The sequence below is a fragment of the Bombus pascuorum genome, chromosome 13, assembly GCF_905332965.1.
Source record: "Bombus pascuorum chromosome 13, iyBomPasc1.1, whole genome shotgun sequence".
Classification (NCBI taxonomy): Eukaryota; Metazoa; Arthropoda; class Insecta; order Hymenoptera; family Apidae; genus Bombus; species Bombus pascuorum.
Genome location: NC_083500.1, coordinates 12,314,761 through 12,335,949, shown reverse-complemented (window position 1 = coordinate 12,335,949; position 21,189 = coordinate 12,314,761). Strand labels below are relative to the sequence as shown.

Sequence of the window (21,189 nt, the reverse complement as noted above, 5' to 3'; positions counted from 1 at the left end):
AACAAATCTCGATTACAGCACATCAGTTAGCTCGTAATGCAACGCTAAACTTCGACATTAATACATTTTCTTTCGAGAATGATTTCTGTCGTGTCTAGTAACATTGCATAAACTACAATGCGTCAACCCTTGGCAAACGCGCTGAAGTATTTCTATTCTTTTATGTATTTCCGTTTTACGTTCGACATTAAAATTGATATCATTAATAAATAGCTTGTTCTCAAAAGCTATCGTTACAGGAACGTGTCATGTCGGAACATCTTTTGTACTTTTTGAGAAAACCAGTAAAATCAATCGTATTATCGTTATTGTCGTTATTATTACACCCAATATTCGGTGAAAAGTTAAAACTTTACCATTCACAGCGATTATGAGATAGCATTTTATTGCGAAATAGTTAAAAGAAAATACGCATGGAATGAAATTTCACTCGCGATTGCCTTTAAGGGTTAATCACTCGGTTGAAGTTTGTCTCTCTACGATAAAATTTATCGTTGTTATAGCCGAATCTTTAAACTAGTGGGAAAAGAAGACACAAGAGAGTCATTTCTAAAAGGACACAGATCTTTCTACATAATAGCACGAGAGCCTGACTATTCGGAAGATCCACGCGGAACTTTGGTTTACGAATCGAACACGGTATTACGATCGCTTTTTTGCTTCACATATACATAGAATACGGGCCAAACTGTCCTCGGATCGCTTGACGCGATATTTCACGAGGAATTCACTGCGCGATTTCGTCGATTCTCTTACCTTTCCCTAGCATTATTAGCCTGCCGCCTCTCTTTCTCCCTTTGCGCCTTTACGTCGGGATCATCATCCTCGTCTTCGGCGCTCGAACAACAGTTGCGCAATAACAATACTCGATTAATCACCTGACGTGGGCGAGACATTGTGTCCTAGATCGAGCGCATGATTTCGACAGCAGTGAAATCGACGATTTTCAATTAGCCAGGAAAAACTGATACTGACAGAGCGATCGAAAAGGAATAAAAATAATTTCTACGAGGAAATCTCAATTCTTGATTTCTCAGACGAATCTGTACGACTGCGATACGAAACGATTTTTGTTGGCTGAACACGCGCAGAGCTATCTGATCGACTTGTGGTTATGGACAGAAATCAGGTTTCCATTCTCGAAGGCCCGTATTCTTTGCACAGAGAACAAACCAGTGGTAAAGAATCGCGCGGAGAGAAAGATGCGGATTTAACGCGCAGAGCTGAGTTCGTGCTGTTACCTAGAACATTTAGAATCAGATGATTTCTAAGGAAAGGATGGTACAGTGTGTGGATCACAGAGGATAGAGATTGAAAAGGAAAAGGGGTGATCTTCGAACGATGTCGATTCTGAAAGAAACGAATCTGCATTATACACAAGAGGATCTTTGTTCGTTACTTTTGTCCAACTCGTACGAGAAATCATTTATAACAATGCGACAGAAGGATTCCCGATAGATGATACGATATAAAGAGCGTAGAACTCGATGCAACAACGTTCAAGTAATAATGCAGAGCGTGGAAATGTGTTGATCTAAAAAAAAAAAAAAAAAAAAGGAAAAAGAAAAAAAAGGGGGAGATAGATAGATAGATAGATAGATAGATAGATAGATAGATAGCATGCCTGGGGGGACCGAATCGCAGCTGAATTAAAATGAAACTGATTGAGAGGCGAGCACGAGAACCGTGGATCTCTCGCCTGATCTCGTATCATTTCTGTCCTTAACCAGAAACATTTTAATTGTCACGCTAGAACACGGGCCTTGCGTTGGAAAGAGCGTAAGCATGCCATCGAGATCTTGATAATTACAACTGCGCGTTCTTTTACTTCTTTTATTTTTTTCTTTTGTTTGATTTGGGGCATGCATACGAGAGGAGGTAGAGGGTACAGGATGCAAAAAGAGGATTCCGGATGAATGGAAGAACTTTGAGGAAATAACAACGGGAAGGCTTACTGCGCGTGTTCACTAACCTTTCACGCACGTTGTTGGCCTGGCGACGTTCCTTTTCGCGCACCGCTTTGGTGCTGGGATCGTCGCAGTCTTCGTCAGCACTCGAACAACGGTTGTTTGAATATAATCGATTAGTTACAAGTCTACATTACACGAGAAGAACGAGAGATCGGCCTCTCGTTGGCGTATCGTCGATTGATATGTAATTAGTCCATCACAGCGTTACCATCTCGAACTTGCAGTCTATTACGCTTTTATACTTTGTTATAAGATGCGCAATTTCTCTTCGTAGAATGCACAGGTCTTTTTCTACTGAGATATATTCGGCATGGTAAAGCTGCGTTTGGATCAAGATCCGATCACGACTGATTGCCTCTACTCGGCTCGATGTTTCACTACTGTCGTTCTATGATCGATATCGTTGCGCCTCAATCTCAGACAAGTGTACACATCCAAGATATACTTACTATCTACGCGATCTCTTCGTCCCTTTTCCTTGAGACGTAGAGATCACACCCGCTGCTGCAAGCTCGCTGCTCGAAGGTTTTGTCTCGCCGCCGCTACTATCCGGCGGGTCCTTTCTCTTTTCTAAAGAGACGTATTCTGCTCATTATTAATACCGTCAATTTACATTTCCAAAAACACAGTCATAGTATTACAATAGAGGAGAGGGCTGGTATACGAGATACTAAGATTTTTCATCTATTTCGATCCAAGACGCTAACTTCAAGATACTAACGTTTCGATCGCTGCATAATTTCGATATCTTTAAAGATGTTTAGAAATCAATTATTAGAGATTGTAGCCGAAGACCACAGGCACGGAACACGATAAGAAAATAAACGATTCCAGCAACGTTAACAAAGGAGCAAGTAGATAGAATTTTATTTCGTTGCAGGGTTAAATACGAAGACCATAGGAAAAAGAAGTACGGCAAATTACGTGACGATAATTTTAAAATTCCACATGCTGTTAACCAATCTCATAATTCTAAATCTTTCTTTTTATTTGCTTTCGAGACCAAATATACGTTTTCGCAGATGTATCTCATATTTTTTAAATGTTTACGCCTTTGGGTCTAACTGGTTGTTTCCTCCTTTTCATCAGAAGTAGGATTTATCTTGTTTATCCCTATGGTCTCCGCGTGTATTTTTACACCCTACTAAACATTTCACAATGATTCTTCGCTTGATCGTTTACGAAATTGCAAGGTATCATTAGGAATCTTATAAAATCTCTGAATCTAAGAACTTGTTCCTTTCCCAACAATCTTATCGAGCGCTGAGAAAGAATGGATTCGTCGTGTTCTTCTCGCCTGCTGTTCAATTACAATGCCCTCCACGGCAGCTAATCGACCTCTTGCTGTTCTTTTATAAAAATTACTGTAATTGCATATGCGATACAATTTTTGTTAAGTTTGCTTTCTTTCTCTCTCTCTCTTTCTTTTTTTTTTTTTTTTTTTTATTTGAAACTAGATCGAAAGTAAAATATAAATATACCTGATATTCCTACCCTTTCCTCTGCATCAATCAGCATTCGTGAAATAGAGAAAACTCGCATTTACTTGTCCTATCAAATCCTTCTCGTTCGTCGACTCGACGTTGACGATGAACGAAACCGTTTCGATCGTCAAGAAATCGATCCAAGTATTGTCGAGCCACAAAAACGGTGGAAAAAATGGAGCCAGAACTCACCCGGAAGTGTGGATGACCTTCGCTGTGTACGGCGATACCAGGTTCCCGATATTATACTCGAGCTTTGGACAGACCGCTTAGTCACGAAACCGTGAAAAGTGTCCAATTAGGAGCAGGAAGCGCTTTACGTGCACGCTCGATACACTGATTCAACCATCTCCTTAAACGCTGCACTCGCCTGACAATTCGCTGCGTTTCGCGAATGTATTTAACTCGTGCGCTGCGTTTCTATGAAAGTCGCCGAGAATCGCGCTAGATAAATCAGTTCCGTGATTGTGTGCAAAGGTCCGCGACTGCGTTTTTCCCTGGAAACACGGCCGAGACACTACTATGTTTGCTCTCTATCGATGAGAGCCCGGTGAAAGCATATAACCAACGTTTTTTTCCTCTCGTCGGCAGAGTGACAAAAAAAAAAAAAAAAAAAAAAAAAAAAACAATAAAGTGAGGAGGAACGAAAAAGAAGCAATTGGAAAGACGATTGTACGAAGTTCCATGTAACCAGAAGGAGAATCCTGATCGTGCGCTCCGAATTCCAATCGCCAAAAATGGTCGTCGATGGAGAAAAGAGCGTTTCTTCGTAAAGGACCCTTGGAGAACTTGTGCATTGCATTAGGCGAGCACCGAGAGAAGGATTACGAACGTTCACCGGTAAGAGGAACGCATGACAGAAACAGAAACAAAGAGCAACGAAGACACAATGCCGGAGACAGAGGTCTCCGAGAAGAATAAAGGCACGACCACGATGCATTCGCGCGATTTATCTAATGTTTCCTTATCGGGCTCTAACTCTAACGTAGAACACCTGGGTACTCCTCCTCCTCTCCTCATCTCCTCTCCTCTCCTCTCTCTCTCTCTCTCTCTCTTTCTCTCGTCATTGCACTGTAACTCGTGGGAAAAAAGCATTTATCCGATGATGCGACGCCGAGAATAGAACGACGCAGCCATTCCGATTAGCTATTGTCAAGGCTCGTTGACACTTGTCTTTCGCCATCTTTGAACGAACACTTTTCCTACCTCATTAAACCAATCTTTCTCATTTATCTCTATTCCACGAAGCTCTTGGAAGGTGAAAAATTGGAGGGCAGGATAAGTTGAAACTTACTGGCATTCGTCACAGGTAACCTTTCGATTTTGATGGAGCCGTCCGTGTCGGGTGTGGGCGTCAGACCAGAGTAGGAGCCCTGAGGTTGCGTTACTGTTACCGCAGGATGAGGACTCGTCTGTGGACAAGAGATCGTTATTGACTTCTTTTCGACGTGTTTTTTAAATAAATACGAATCGAGGAACTTTTTAAGAAACAACCCTTATGGAGAAATGGGACGTTGAATCTAAATCCTGTACAATTTGAAAAATAACAGCCTTCTTCGTTCTTCTAGAGTTGCGTCTCATAAATATATTTTTAACACTCTGTATATAGGCTACGAATTTTTATGCGGCTGCGAGAGATTTAAAAGTACCAAAATGCAAATACAAAATACGTATAATAACGCGCAGAAATATATAAAACACCCGAAATGGTATAGTTGTCGTAATATTTGCCAAGCGAAAGAAATTTCTGCTTAGGCTGCAGCTTTCGTATAATTGTGTTAAGGATGTAAGTTTGTACAGATATCTGTCGATGATCTAGTTAAGTAGATGCCAAGTATATTTTCTACTTAAATAACTGAATTCTTATAAAGTATCGATTTATTTTCGATCGTCGCAAAGTTTTCATTCATTTCGCGAATATATCGGAAAAGGAATAGAAATTCTGTAAGATCCATTTCAATCATCGATTCAAACTGGTAACGGTGGAGCTGATATTAAGAACGTAGAAGTAAAATTTTGAACGAAATTTGCTCGACTCGCCACTTGTCCCACGGGTGTTGTAACCTTTTTCCAAAAATTTCCTCAATCGCTTGGACGAACAGAGATCTTACCAAATGGTCTAGTTGAGGTGGTGATGTGTGGGAATAGATGGAACCGTGTGGAGCAACGGGACCCAAATGAAGACCTAATTGGCTCTCCGCGTGATTCCTCAACACGTTTATGGCATCGTCCAGTCGTTCCTCCATCCGCGTACCCTGTACCAACAGAATATCCGAAATTCGACTCGATTACACGGCTGTTTGACATTGCTTTCAAATCACCAAAGATGCCAGCGTCAATGATACAACGCTAATAGCTGCTCGATCGTTAAATTCAACGTATCGTCGAGGTATCTCTGACGCTGGTACAGTGGATTAAACATACTTCCAAGATGATGGAAAGCGTGTGTATGAGATGAGACAGGGTTCTGTTTAAAAGTCGATGTGATGGAAACTGATGAGAGTGACGGAAATTCGACATGCCATTAATTCTCACAGTGCAAATCTCGTCTCTTTTTATTAATAGGAAATTGTTTAAACAATGTGAGAATTAACGTGACTCGTGATTAATACGCAAGTAAGAAAGAAGTACGCGATGTCTGGCCGGGAACGTCACATTCGTTAGATCAGACGTCGATATTCGCGGTGTGTCGTTCGCGCGTCGTAAATTCCGTACCGTGTGTCGAAGTTCATGCACAAAAGTGGTGTGTTACGAATGAGTTGGTGAGAGAGGATCAGAAACAAGAACAAACAAGAAGGGGGAGAAAAAAAAAAAAACTAAAAATCGGCAGTCCTCACCTCGGCATGGTCGCGAAGAAAGCCGATGGCATCGTCTAGCCTCTGCTGTTCAGGCGCCGGCTTCACACACAACACCAACGCAACAACAAAACCAAAAAAAAAAAAGAGAACAACCAAGTCAACACAGCGTTCACAACAAACAAAAGGGATAAACGAAGGTCAAAAAGAAAAAAAAGTAATATGTAAAAATGAAATATGCCAGATGATCGACTTGAATATAACTGAACAGGGGGAGGATAATAAAGTGGTCTGCAACGTGGACAAAACACGCGAGATGAATTGTCGGTGCGTCGAGTGCATGCTACTTTGTGCGAATATTCAAAAGTGCGCAACGGAGGGCAGAATCTAACAACGAAAGAAAAAATACAAAAAGAAAAATAAAAGTGACTTTCTTAATTCGCTCGTTGTCTCTGTTCTAACGCTGTCGATTGAAGCATTCCGATCCTCCCCCGAGCAGAAATAAAGTCAGTGCGTGTAACAACGGGTGTACTCTCAACGAGTCACCATAGTGCAGACGATAAAATATCGTAAGAGAAGTGAACGAGCACGAGAGGTTTCTGTTACGAACGTCCTTGACCTGTTTCTAAAGCGCGTCGAAACGGTGATGAAGCGTGTCTGCGTTCAGAGATGCACCCGTCACTTTCCAACGAGATCCACGTTGAAATCTAGTTCACCAATAAACTCGGGACCGAGCGTGTGTTTCTCCAACAAACAATCAGATTCGGTCTCGTTGGAAGTGTCGGGTGAAATAATGGTAGATAAGTATATTCGAAAGAAACAAATTGAAAAAAAAAAGAAAAAAAAAAAAGGAAACTGTTAACAGCGAAGCTTTGATGCATACCATGTGAATGGTTCCACGGTTGGGATCCGCCGTGAAATGTGGAGAAACTGGTGCAGCACCTGGTACCCAACCTGGCGCTGAACCAGTCAAGGGTGGTGGCGAACTGACCGGTGTGGATGGGTTGCTGCTATAACTCGATACTGATTGGTTCGTGGGGTTAATCTGCTTGAAAACAATAGAAAAAGCAGGTTAAACAGATCTTTCTATTACAACAGGTACTGCGCAAAGTTGCAAAGAAGGCCCGTTTCGATCTCGCATGCATTTTCGTTTGTAGCCTACTTCTTTTTTTCCTCCCTCTCCCTCTCCCACTCTTTCTTTCTCTCTCTCTCTCTCTCTCTCTCTCTCTCTCTCTCTCTTTACGATTTTGAAACGGTCACAATTACTAATTGCGTCGCCTGAAGAATGGCGCGAACGAAGTACTGTTAGTTTTCTTTTCAGCTCTGCATAGTACCGAGATAGAAATGCCGAGGTTGTCCCCCGTAGCAGGTTGTCGGTTCGTCGTGGGTGCAGAGTTGGGGGCGGAGGGTGCGGTAGTCGGTGCACCAGGACTATGACTATATTGCAACGATGCCGGGGATGGTGCACCGGTTCCACTATTTGCCGCAACTGCGCCGCTACCCCGGAATGTCGACATTGGTGGCAGCGAGGCCGCACTGGTCACCGCCGAGCCGAGAATTGGCGCCGCCGGTTCTCCGTTCGGTGACATGGCCGAGTATGCCTGCAATTATTAACAAATTCAATTATATAGGTTGCGGGAAATATTCGTTGAAACGTGGAAAATTTGCCAGACGGACCGTCGTCGTAACAAATCGTTGCAAATAATCGTCGCTGACGACAGGGACAAAGACATCTCCGCGAGAACGGTACGAGACGTGGAATGGTTGTTGGCTGACTGACGACTCGTTCGACCTTTTGAATCCAAGTCTGGTACATAATGGACCGGACCAGAACGGCTTTGATATCGGATACGCTTAGTGGCGCGTAGCCCTCGCTCGCACCTACTGAAGCTCGCTCGTAAAACGTCTAATTTTAAGTCATCGTCTCCGGCTCAACAACGAAGCGTATTTATCAACAAATTAGAGGGAGTTTGCAGGCAACCCTCCCTCGATTTCACGACCGAGAAACGCCATTAATTGTTCGCTGTACGAAGGAAAGAACGAGGCGATAACTAACGGCGAGTATCGCTCTCTCGCGTTTCTCCCGTGCTCCTCGGCGTCCACCAGCGGGTCATCGAGAACTGGGAAACGCGATGAGCCCGGCTTTCGACCAAAGGGTTCCCTCGTTGCTGCGGGGGACAGATTCTTGGAAACAGGGATCGTTAAACCGGGATCGTAAATGTTTAACCTTTCGGCCGGAGATGTGTCTCGAGTCGCGTGGACGCGTCGAGCGCGTCTTTGTAAAACGTTCGTGCATAAACTATGCGTTCTCTCTTTTCGACGACCCGGTTCAGGATGCTTCTTTCTTTCGTGCCTGTCGACGAATTCTACCGAACTATCTCGCAGCCGTTTCAGCGATCAAAAGTAGCTAAAGATGGCACGCGATAATCTTAGAAGCTCTCATCTCCATTCGAATTCGATTCGAGTCCGGGACCAATTAGAGACTCGCGGAGAGTCGATGCGTTGAACGGGTTCGAAGGAGGCAGAGGAACGTGGGAGGAGAATCCGGGGTGCCGCGAACAGGAGGATTTCGTGGTAACCATGAACGGCGTAAATCAAACGAAGGCTGCACTTGACTAGAAACACCGAGTAGCGGGAGAGTCGTTCTATATATAGAAGCCAGTGAGTCATTTGACGTTGCTCCGAGTACACGGAGCACTGTCAACAGTGTTTCTCAACTACTTTGGATCTGCGCAACGAATCGGCAGAGTATCAGGCGACGGTGGTGATCGATGACTCCGAGATCGAACGAGAAGCAGAAGAGAACGAGACAAAAGTTCGGCGTTCGCGTATGTATTCTAAGATCTAGATCACGTTGGATGTAAAGGATTAAGGTCAGCGTCGATAGGCTAGTCTTCGCTCTGACAATGTCGAACGAGTCGAACGTCTTCGAAGGAGAGGAATTGGAAAAATGGCTGCGAACCGGCTGAATTTATGGCGCTGCAGCGGAACGCCTAACCGGGAGATTGCAATTTTTCACCGGCAAGTTTTCCCTCGTTCCGCGACCTCCGCGATGAAAATATATCGGCGAACATTCCGGAAAGTTGCAGAGCCAAGAAATTCGTGACGTGGCGGCGTTATTAACAAGTACGAAGCGACCGCGAGGATTCTTTTTCTCGAGTAAACGAGGCAACGGATTAGTTTCTCGAGAGACATCCATCTTCGAAAGGACGAAGATTAGGCTGGAAGATTTTAATCTTCTAACGGCGAGTACGGTCGTCGTCGGCTGGTCGACCCCAGGACAGAATTTTTGGGGAAAGTTGCTCTCCTGTCTATCGTGAAGTTACCGGGATGTCGAGTCCGAAGAAACGAGCGCAGTCACGCGTGATCGATCGACGAACGAGAACGACGTGCGTACGAACGAGAGAAAGAAAAGCACGGAGAGAAGAAAGAAGTCGCTTACCATGGGGTCGTGGGGTAGGTGCATGGGATAGGCTGGTTGGGCCAGGTGAGGGGGTGCGTAGCCGCTGTACGGAGGCTGGACACCGCCGCCACCTCCCGTCCATGGGTCTCCTGGACCCGTTCCTGCAGCGTTCCCATCTACAACACAAAGAAAACACTAGTTTACAATAAGCTACGGGCTAGGGTATTTAGTCGATTTATTCGTTTACGGGATTTAGATAATTCTTTGGTATGTAAAAAAATAGCACGTATGAGAAAAAAAACGCGTTACACGTTATGAAAGTTTCGACCGATACGCGTGTCCACCTTTATAATAATATTTCTATCGCGAACAACGAACTATATATAGAGCCGTATTTTTTCCACGGGGTTTCATTCCAGCTCTATACGTGTCTTTTAATCTGATTAGACGAGGAACATTATTCGAGCACATGCGCGACATGCCCTGGACATTGAACGCCACGTGCTACTATTTGTTGCATTACTACCATGAGCGAGGTCGAAAGCGTGCGGATGCAAACGATTCGCTCGCTGTTTCGCTTGCCCGGAAACCGAATCGCGAACATTACTCCTTATTTGCGGAAAGAGTTTAAAACACGACTGCACTGTGACTGTGCAGTCAATGCACGACGCAACCGTAAACCCGTATACGGTAATTTTTTCTTACTCAAAAAGTCAATATCATCGACTAATCGTTTTCCTGGTAATAATTTGCACCAATTATCACACCGGTACGAGTCACGCTTGCACGAGACCAGCAGGTAAGTAGCCCGAGCGTCCCTATGCTACTCTCAAGAGAAATCTTCATATCTACTTTTTTTAGGTACATTTACGTATCCCAAAAACCACTGGAAAAATTGTCAGGATGAAAATCACCTAAAATTGAAAATCTTTTAAATCGAAGGTTCCACGAAATTGGATTTTCTGGCTGGAAGAAAATGTTGTTCGATGAAGAGAAAAACTGAACGAGATTTTTTATCCGATGATGGAAGTCGTTGGTCGTCTTTGAACACCCGTTAGAAAGGGCAATAGGCGGCACGACGACACGGGCCATTATTTCAGTTGAAAACAACAGCAATAAGCTTCGGGAACGTATTTCTTGATACTTTTGCTTGATATAATTCCGTGGCCAGAGTTTCCACGACGGGGGAACCGAAACTAAGCCAAACTACTCGTCCGTTCCTACCAACTACTGGCATTCGATGTCTGATAAAACTTTTTCGTTCGCCCTTCTCCTCCCCATTTATAAGGTATTCCGCTCGCTTACCGGGTGTCACGAGCCGAGAACGTATTCGAGAAGCCGGCCAACGAGCCTCCTTACCCTCTGATCTTTAATAACAACTTTACTCGGAAACTTTACCGATCTTATTGATTTACCGCCTCGGTAATCCATCCGGGAAACTTCGGATGCGCTCGACAACCTCCCCGGCTTTCTCTCTCGGAGAGAACTGCCTCGAAAAATACCGCGGCTAACGGCGAAACGATTCTTCGAATTTCGCAAGACATTGTGGAATTTATAGAAACCAGAACACAAAGCTCTCGTATCGATCGGTGAATTACGCGCGGATGCTTGCCTTCGTTAATCTCGAGCTGGGTGACGTGTTTGTAAATTTTCTGACTTCGTTTCGAAAATATCAGGATCCGCGGTTAAATGGAGCGCGGTCAAGATCGCGAATGATAACGTTGACAGCGACTGAAAGAGAAAATGGAAGAGAGACAGAGACAGAGATTCCGCGCATTAACTCTGTTACGGACCTTGAACTTTTTACTTATACCTTAAGCTTTTAAGTTAGTCGCGAAAAAAGATTTTTTATGTTTTAAGAAAACTGTAGAACACGGAAGAAGAAGAACATGATAAGTCACATTTTCTTTCCAACCGAGGAAACAACTTTAAAAACGAAAAAGTAAGAAAAAGAGATGAAGAAAGATCATTAGCATAAGATTGGGACGGGAAATCGCGCATTTCGTTGACGATTCTTTCTTATCTTGCTCGAAGTTAGGAAATTTTCTAGAGGAGAAATACGAGAAGAGAGAAATACGATTCGGTGGAAAAGCGAAAAAACGTGGCAGAATTAATCGCGTTGCACGACATCTCAGCAGCGCGCGGCAACGTATAAAGTCGACTGGCGAAACGCGCCGTCGCGGCTTTTCCACGGGCGACTTTTTCCTCTCGTCCCGCGTAGCCGCGAATTTCAGCGCGGATCGAGTCGGACGCAACGCTGTTCGAACAAATAAAGAGAAATTGTTATTGTTTTTACGCGCGACAGGCAGAGCGACGAATTTTACGAGCCAGCGCTAAACAGTTGAATATTACTGCGATCGTAAAGTCCCTTTTATCGTTCGTTTGAATCGTTACGCGATTTCCAGCTGATATAGATGCGTGCACGTCGGATCAACGTGTACGTGTACGCGAACGGGGGAGAACCGACAGGCTGGATCCAGGCCTCGTTGTCTAACGATCGACCGATCGATCGATCCAACGGAATCGGCTCGATGTTACTTTTAGTTGTGTCCGGTAACGAGCGGCCTAGATTTTCGACTCACGATCCATACCAATTTAAGAGAACACGGTAACGAGGATAGAACGACTTTTCCGTTTTGTTCGTAATACTTTTTCCCCGCATGAATTTCAAGTTAACGCGGTGTCTGTATTTTTGCAACTCTCGCGACTCGTCTACCGTTACATCGCGTTATTCTTTTGCTATCGTGAAAGTTACGATATTTATTAAGGTAGGAATGAAAAGACTGGATAACTTACCGATATAATAGGGATCTGCGTAGAGGGCCGCAGCCTTGGGGGAGGTGTACCGTGGAGAGTCCTGACCGAATTCATCCGAGCCATACTGTAACGAAAACAACGACAGAGATTATCAATTTTGAATAAAAAGCATAGAGGGATTGTTATGAAATATACTCGTCAAAATGTAATTCATCCTCCGACTCGCGTTATGCGCCGATTACAACTTGACGTGTTCTTACGAATAATTAGTAGAATCTAAATTAGAAACTCGTGATAGGTACATTTTAACCATCATCACTCTTGGAAAAGAACTCTTCGGCGTTCCCAAGCTAGGGATAATTTTAAACATTAAATAGCGGACTAGAGCCGTACTTTTATAATTATTATCAATGAGATAACTTTCCCACTTTTCATCTAATATCGAGTAATTTAATTTACTGGAATTTCCTTTGTTTCATCGATTTTTGGAACGCAAGGAAATACATTGGACTCAAATGCGATAGCGTACACGTGACTCCGTTCGATGATATATTTTAAGGATTAATAAAGAAACGAAAAGGGGTAGTAATGGTGGGTGTACAGGCTAGAAGAAGTATTTGCACATGCCCTTGTTTTTCAATGAAGCGTATTTTTATCAGCTTCGACGTTGTACTTTCGTAGTATGAAATTTCTATAGTCGTGTGGTAGTACGTACTGCTAGAGAATACGAAATTTAATATGGTTGATTAAATTAGTAATTAGTAGGTAAAAGGCTTATAGGTAGTCACTGTACTTGGACCTAATTATTAATTGGTACGAATCGAATGCTATAACAGATACAATGGCGTGCAAATACATTTCGCTGGTGGTAAGATACGCCAGGCTGAGAAAATCATTCGCGTTCCGTCCCTTACCATTCTGTAGCTGCCGTAGTCAGCAGGGTAGACAAACATATCGTCAGGGATGGTGGGAGCCTCTCGAAAGCAAGTCAAATCGCGCGATGGGACAACATAACGACGGCGTAGCGGGGAACCGGCGATTTGCCAGCGAGGGCTCGCACGGGGGTGGAAAGTGGCGCAGAAGGAGAGATTCGCGGCAGCATACCCTCGTCCCAATTTCAGCGTGATATATGTTAAAATATTCCACGCCGCTTCCCTTATTCTCCCGGCGAAAGCTTCTCTCCTCTCCCGCCGCCGTTCCGCCGAAAACTTTTGTCCCTGCTTCTTCGCTCTCCTTCGCGCCCCTCCACTTTGCCACCACCTACTGCTCCACCTGGTGCCACCGAAAGCGCGACAAAACGAGAGGGACAGACAAGTTTCGGTCTAACGCGAGGACTATGGCCGTTTAGGCCGAATTTAACGGCGGTTCCTGGGGGCCGCGAAAGAATCCTGGCAACTTCCGCCTTCTTGCAACTTGCGAAATTTCTCGCGAAATTTCCTCAAAGGGGCTCGGGGAAACTCGGACGTCACGCGCTCCTCGCCAAGGAAAAAGCGATTTACAATTAGTACACTCTGGTTTCAAGGTCTTCGGGTTTAATCACCACTATCGTTTGAACGCCTGGCATGTAGTTTAACACGCTGTTGACGACACGCTGTGAAATAAATCTTATCGCCGTTTCCGCATATTCTCGGAAATTATATAAATGATTATATTTATAAGAAACGTCGATACGCGTTCTCCGTTTACGACTCGTTAATATAACTTGGTGGAAAGGTTGGGAAGCGACGAGAAGAGGCGGGAATGAAAGAAACAAAGAGAGACAACTCGACACCGACCACGCGAAGGCCTACGCCAGACTGCGAGCGAGCTGACTACGCGTCAGCGCGCCGATTGACCGAGAGGGTAGTGGGGCCGATAGGAACCAATAGCGGAACACGGTTTGCTACCAAGAAGCTGAGATGCGTTTAGATCCGTCCTTTTGATAACGCGGGTTATCAAGAGTTCTCACTCCGTTCGAAGGCAAATTTGCATAATTGCACCGTATCAACCAATAAACGTCTAGGTTCGTTTGCTTCGGAACGATATTGAAGAGTCAAGGCAGCAAATTGCGGAGATGACGAGGTAACTATTTTTTTCTTAGGCTCGACGACGACGTGATAGTTTGAAAAGCGAAAAACGCGACGCGAAATCTATGGAGTTCTAAGAACAAAAGATCTTCGAGAGCGAGCGTTCGGAACGCATGCATATCTCGCGAGGGAGGAACGGGGCATATAATTGTAGGCGATAAAAGCATCGGGTTTATCGTGACAGCAGTCGATAACGAGAGTACAAATACGAACACCCACCCTGGGTGGGGACATGAAAAAAAAGCTGCTACTAATCGCGCGATAAACGCGCGCGGCCTCTGGACCTATTAATTTAAATGAATTGCTTTGACACCACCGGTGGCTTTCGTGCATAGGCGTTTTCACGCTGGTTCTCTGTCTCCTCTCCCTCTCTCTCTCTCTCTCTCTCTCTCTCTCTCTCGCAATTCCATTTCTTCCTCCGTTTTCGATCGTATCGAGACATGTACATGGAAAAGATCTCTTGATGAGGATTTTAAACGTTACATCCCCAGAGTCTAAGTAGAAAAGACTATGAGTCCACGCGATGCTGTCAATCTACAGGACGTGTTTTATCGTTTATCGCGTCGCTAAAAGCCAGTCAAACACACTTCATTTTCAAACATAGATGGCTCAAAAATGACGCGTAATTTAGCGAATTACCAGATGAATTACTTAGCTTTGCTCGAATAACGCTAACTTTACTCTCCCTCACCCTCTCTCTCTCTCTCTCTCTCGTGTTATGATTCGATCGAAAAATCGACGAAGCGACGATAGAGGCGAAAAGTCGAAGTCGGATCGACCGCGGCGAGAGAGAAGACACCGCGTGGCCAATAATTCACGTTTTATTTCTCAGGTTCGCGGGGGTGGTTCGGTGGACACGCAATAATAAAAATGTCCGACGGCCGGCAAGCCGGATCAGAAATCTTAATATGTCCCGGTGGGTGTCCATAGTGGCGAGAGTCAGCGATTTCCAGCCAATATAAATGTCCTACATTGATTTAGTTCTCTTGTTCCCCGGCTTGCGGCCAGGATGGAAAAGGAGGGAAAACGAACGGAAACGTCTCTGTCAGGGAAATTAGCTTCCGAAGGTTTGAAATAGGACAGAAGGGTCGCTGGTACGGGGCAAGCTACGCGTGTTACGTGACGTCTTCGGAAAATTGAGCACGTGATGTTCGTCTCACGTTCTCATAGCGGCTATTTCGTCGTCTTCGAAATTATTCTCTAGCTTTCCACGAGATATCGCGTCTGTTACGTCATTCGGCTGACACGTCGTTGAAAATTACGGGGAAATTTTGTCGGAGAAATTTTTGAAAATTCCTGCAACGTAATAGTCCTCCTCGCGAAACGTTTCGCCAAACCTAACTAACGGTAGCTTACGGAAATATTCCAACACTTGTAGAAACATTTTATGGATATATCGTGTTCGTTATAAAGAAACATTCTGAAATTTTATTAGCGCTGTAACGAGGCACGAGTATCGTGATCGTGTTGGTAAAGCTCGAATAAGATATCTAAGAATCACGAAAGTATTTAAACAATCGATTAATCTTGATGCGATAAATATTCGAATACTTTCGTAAAATATAGCGTGTGTACGATCTTAAGGCCAGGCCAAAAGGAATTGCAAGAAATTTCACTCTATACGATAAGAAATAAATTTAAAACGATAATTTATTAACATCGTCTTGGAGCGTTGGACGTCTTCGATCGACTACACGTGGGCGGAAATGAATTTAAAAGCGGAAGGGGAGGACTGTGCGTAGCGAAGAGTCGCCTGTAGTATAATGGATCGTCGATTACTCCCTTATTAATTGCCGCACTGACAACGAGACTATTTCCTATCGAGAGGCAAATATACGAAAGCAGGTGTCGCCCAACGTCCCGTGAGAATTTTTCTACCAGCAGCATTCTAACATATTTTTATTAGTTCGGTTCTACCTGCATGCGATTGAAACGATAAAACGATTTCTACGATCGGCGTACGAGCTGTGTAAACGGCGTTTATCACCGTTTTATTCCTTTATCTATTCTTCCAATTTTTCGTATCTTCGGGGAGGTTGTCCCTCTAAATTGTCTACCGGCGGCGTAGAAGCAACAAGTTTGCGTCTTCTACTTGGTTAATTGCAGTCAATAGATAAGGTACGCGATAACGTATCTGTTTATCGATTTAATTAAATTTTAATGGCGGACTTCTGGACACCTGGTACCGCAGATTCCCTTTTTCTCGGCATTTTTTTCTCCCACACGTAAACCCGCACACGCGAAGAAACAACGACGAGTCTTATCGACGAAAACGTTCATCCGTCTTTCCTCTGCATTAGCTGCTCGCGACCTAAAGAGATTAATGCCAGGCGATTTGTAAAAAAAGCTGGATGCAACGGTCTTTAAATCTAACGACCGCCGTGTCACAGATGGATGTTGGATAATTTCTAACGAGCTTGCCCGTGCACGCATCCCTTTATGAAATTGTTTGCTTCTACGCGAATTGCTCGTGTCACGCAGAGTATATTACCGCCGACAAAGAAAGGCGGGTCTGTTCCTCTTTAAAACGACGAAATCCTCCGAGAACGAAACGGATAACGGACAACGAAATCCAAAACGAAAATCAATCAAGACGTTCTCTCTCGCTATATTTCCGTCGACCGTGATGGTAAAAAGGATAAAAATTTTACAGGACGTTGCGACGTTGGGTAAAAGAATGTGGGAACGATAGAACGTCGTGGTGATTCCCGTATTTTCTTTTTCTGAATTTACGTTTCTTCGATTCGTGTAGAACGAGGTCCCGATGGGTTCCCATGGCGGAGGGAACGGCCAGCCATAAAGGAAATACCCGTAGATGGAATAGGCATGTTCTGACACAGGACGACTTCCGGTTGTGCCATTTCGAACATCCGCGACGAATAGAAATTGAGACAGCCTTCTTTTCCTTCCCTTTTTTCTTCCTCTTCGTCGAGTATACCTCTATTTCTTCTTCGCGTTTCGATGTTTCGCATAATTTTAATTGCAGGCACGATGGGAAGACGAGAGAACGGGATTCGAGACCGAGTATCGAACTTTACACTCCTTAACGAAGGCGATTCGGTATCTGGACTGGCTGCGTTCTGCGGCTCCGATTTCGCAGAATCGCTTTTATCGTATCGTAGAAAGAAATTGCGGCAAGAAGAGGCGGAAACGGAGGGAGCCTCGGTTTTGCAAAACACGAGATACAATGCCATCTAATATTTGAGATTTCATTAGTAGACGTTATTCCATCCGACATCTGATCGGTTGTTGTGCCGACGCTGACATAAACTTAACTTTAACTCTGACGAATATCGACTATCATCTATCCGTAGAATGTTTAACAATTAATTCTAATAGTTTCCTCCTCGCAGTTTTGTATTTTTACTCGCGAACATCCTGGATGTTCATATTTTTTTATACGATGCACTTTGATTACGAAATGCAACGTGTACAATATACGCGGCGTACTGTTATTCCGTTTAATATTTTAAACAGAACCAACACATCGAATCATAGATTCGTACACGTTGTGGTAAAAACGTCGAGACTCTTTCATTTTCACCCTGGAAAGAAAGAATTGCCATTTCTCGCGAAATTACGTCGTACCGCGTAAGATTTTTCTGTATCTGTAGGCAATGGATGACTAAACGGTTTCACAGTAAACCCCGACTTGGTAGCCCAAACAAAGGAGCCACTTGCGTCGACGACGATACGCGTGGTAAACAGGAGTTCAAAGAAAGAGAAAGAGACGAAGAGAAAAAGGGGAATAAAGAAGGGAGAGTGGTAAAATTCATCGCGACGAGTAAATCTTGACGATAAAGGAGAAGAAGGGTGTTGGAGGATCGCGAGAGCGGTAGGATCGAAAGCTTCCCGTTTTAATTGGCACCCACTAATTGGTAATTATCAGGCGTACCCACTCGTGGAAACCTGACGTAAGAGGCTTAAGGCCGTTTACACGGGATGGAGGATCCGGTGGCAACGGTACCAATACAACCGCCACGGGCGTAAGGTATACGTCGGTTTACAACGTTCCGAACACACAGCGCAGGTGTGCATATGTAATTCCGAATGGGTGCCTCGGCTAGCAGCGCAGCACGTGAAAAGAGACTAGAGATCCACGACGTCTACATTATTTATTAGGCGTATCGTTATCGCGTATATAGCGAGAGCCAAGACAAACGGCTGCATAATCAACAATTAGTTGGCTGATATGGCCTACGTGATCGGTTTTTAACGAGCGAAGCGTCCAGACCTCGATTAACACGCGTCTTCTCGCTTACATTCACGGTATCTCGCTAATACTTTCGAGGGGAAAAAGAATAAGAGAAGAAAGTCGTTGATCACATCCAACTTCTGCTTTTCGTTTGATTTCGATATTAAATATACACGTACGAGTAGCTTTCTCGTTTCTTTCTTTTCCCTTCAAAAGTACCGATTGCTATAACATTACTGCTGCTTCTAACGCTGTTTTAGGCCAGGAAGTGCGTAACAAGGTAAAACGTAACGACCTAGGCCGTGAAAGTATGGAGAGACTGTCGAGCGAAATTTTGAGCGCCAGATACGCGTACGCGACTTCTCCACGTTGCTCGAAATGCGAATTAGATGATTCCAGCGTTATTCTAAATCCAACTTACGATAAATACGCATCTAGCAACGTTATCGGAAACGTCGCGCTACACAGTGTCCTACGTTGTAAAGGTAGAGCTAAATTACCTAGAAGCTAGATTATACTAAACCTACATTACACAGTGGGTAGACGGTCGTAGGTATAAGTTAGGGGTTACGTGGACTACGCAGAATCCGATTGTCGCAGTGCTAGAGATTATAAGGCATCCCGCACGCGTGGCCCGCGTCAAAATTATAGGAAATCTAGATTGGCCTATATCTGATCGGTTGACGAGGTTGGTTTATGGAGAAATTGGGCTACGGCGGAATCTAAACTATTACCTCGAACGCGATACGGAACGCCTAATATCCACGAGGTAGACGTAGACAGGAGCGATCTACACGGTGGATCCTCGTCTACGGCGAATCTAGGTTACAATGAGCTTAACTCATGGTAAGCCTGGCCCGCGGCGAACGAAGTTTCGTTCGGATGCTAAATTAGTGCTCGCTTGGCACGAAAATACGATTCACCACGCAACGCGATTCGTGTTCCGCTCGAATCAATTTCCCAGTAAATATCTCTCCGAACTTAAACCGGCCGCGGTTTTCTTCCTGGCGATAAAAATGACTAGCTACGCGGACTGGCAAACGTATTTGTCGATACGAGAGAGTCTCTTTCTTGGTTCCAGAGATTGACTCACTGAATCAGAATGCGATTGAAATCCATGTAAAGTCAGCCTCCCGCAAAAGGATCAAATCGATAGGGAATAGAGCGAGTCGCCTGGTCGCGTCGCGTCGAGTCGTTGTCGACCAGCTGCCTAGGTACACAGTGGCAGAACTCGGTATCGAATCACCCGGTAGAATCGACCAAACGCGAGCGTTTCTCCTCTTCCGAGGAGAGAAGGGTCGACTCATTCCTCGAGAATGTGATTTAAGTCTGCATAAAAGACGACGGCCGCGCAGAATTACAAGAGGCATGCAGTTCCGCTCGCGTCGATATACGCTCCGCGCCGAGGAACTTTCCTCTCTCGTCACCGCGCGCGCGGAATACCGAACGATCGCTTATCGCGTTCTCGCTCTCGGCAGAAGACCGGACCCCGTCCTTTTTCGCCAGTCTCAAAGGGAGAACTTTTTCCTTGAAAATAAAGCGATTCCCTTCAGGCTCCAGGCTTCCACCCGCCCACTTTTCCACCCCTATTTAACTTTTCTCCGGGCCACCGGTTCCACGAAAATTTATTCTCCGCCCGACTCCACCGACCGCAAAGAATAAAAAATTACTTTTATTTCCTCGGTATCGTTATCGTTATTGTTTCAATCCGTCCTCGATGATATTTGACTTATCATTACGCGCGATCGAAAGTTGTTCTTACTCATAGCGTGGATCGTTGTTCGTTGTACTCGCGATGTATTCGATCTTCGCGAGCCCCTTTCCAAACTCGGAACGAATACTTGCAAAGCGAACGTCGATGATAGTCGAGAAAAATGATTTTAAGAGAACGGAGAATTTTCAGTAATATGGTGATACAATTTATTTCTACTAGACCACCGTCCGATTCTACTTTTTCCATTTGCCAAAGTACCCGTAAACGCTTCGAATCTGTCGCGTTCGAGCCTACTATTTGAAAGTAACGCTTCTTTTTTTTCGAGATACTTATAGATAAACGCTTCGAATATAGTTTACCAGTGTTCTAATCCGATCTTATCTGCTCGTCGCTACTATCAAGTCAGATCATTTTGTGGAATGGAACGCGAAGAGCCTACGTTTTTACCGAACAGGCTACATTTTCGTGGAAAACGTTTCGTAATTGTAACGGCGGCAACAAAGTTTCACAAAAAAATTCGATATTTCGTGCGGATGTATTCCCGATCCAAGAGACGATTCGTTCAATATAGACGCTTAACGAGCAAGTTTTTCTATCCAGCGACGAGGAAACGTGTTCGGTATGCCGTGAAAAATTCATAGCTCATTTCCAGGCGATAGAAAAAAAAAACGTGCTTGATATTTTAACGACTCGGGTTGAGACAATCGAGAGATGCCGATACCGATTAGAGTACGTGGCTAGAACGTTGCGAGCAGAGGATAGAAAGGCGAGAGACAGGCCGAGACTCTACAGTGTGGGACGTGCA

The 21,189-nt window shown here is 44.4% G+C and overlaps 2 protein-coding genes across 14 annotated transcripts in view; one reads left to right on the top strand and one right to left on the bottom strand.

Moving 5' to 3' along the window:
- The window catches only part of LOC132913214 (uncharacterized protein DDB_G0283697), a 320,416-nt gene that overhangs the window by 118,614 nt on the left and 180,613 nt on the right, over positions 1-21,189 (top strand). The window lies entirely within an intron of this gene.
- Positions 1-21,189, bottom strand: part of LOC132913217 (transcription factor 12) — a 111,587-nt gene that overhangs the window by 4,462 nt on the left and 85,936 nt on the right. For 4 of the 13 annotated variants that reach the window (XM_060971350.1, XM_060971362.1, XM_060971363.1 and 1 more), the window contains 9 exons: positions 12,449-12,533; positions 9,692-9,828; positions 7,584-7,850; positions 7,133-7,297; positions 6,285-6,351; positions 5,566-5,711; positions 4,749-4,866; positions 2,420-2,555; positions 1,973-2,062 (listed from right to left, as the gene is read on the bottom strand). In XM_060971350.1, coding sequence (XP_060827333.1) covers positions 1,973-2,062; positions 2,420-2,555; positions 4,749-4,866; positions 5,566-5,711; positions 6,285-6,351; positions 7,133-7,297; positions 7,584-7,850; positions 9,692-9,828; positions 12,449-12,533 — 1,211 coding nt within the window. Of the gene's footprint in view, positions 1-756; positions 847-1,972; positions 2,063-2,419; positions 2,556-4,748; positions 4,867-5,565; positions 5,721-6,284; positions 6,352-7,132; positions 7,298-7,583; positions 7,851-9,691; positions 9,829-12,448; positions 12,534-21,189 lie in introns of all 13 variants that reach the window. The other 9 variants (XM_060971351.1, XM_060971353.1, XM_060971355.1 and 6 more) reach the window with 9 other exon arrangements.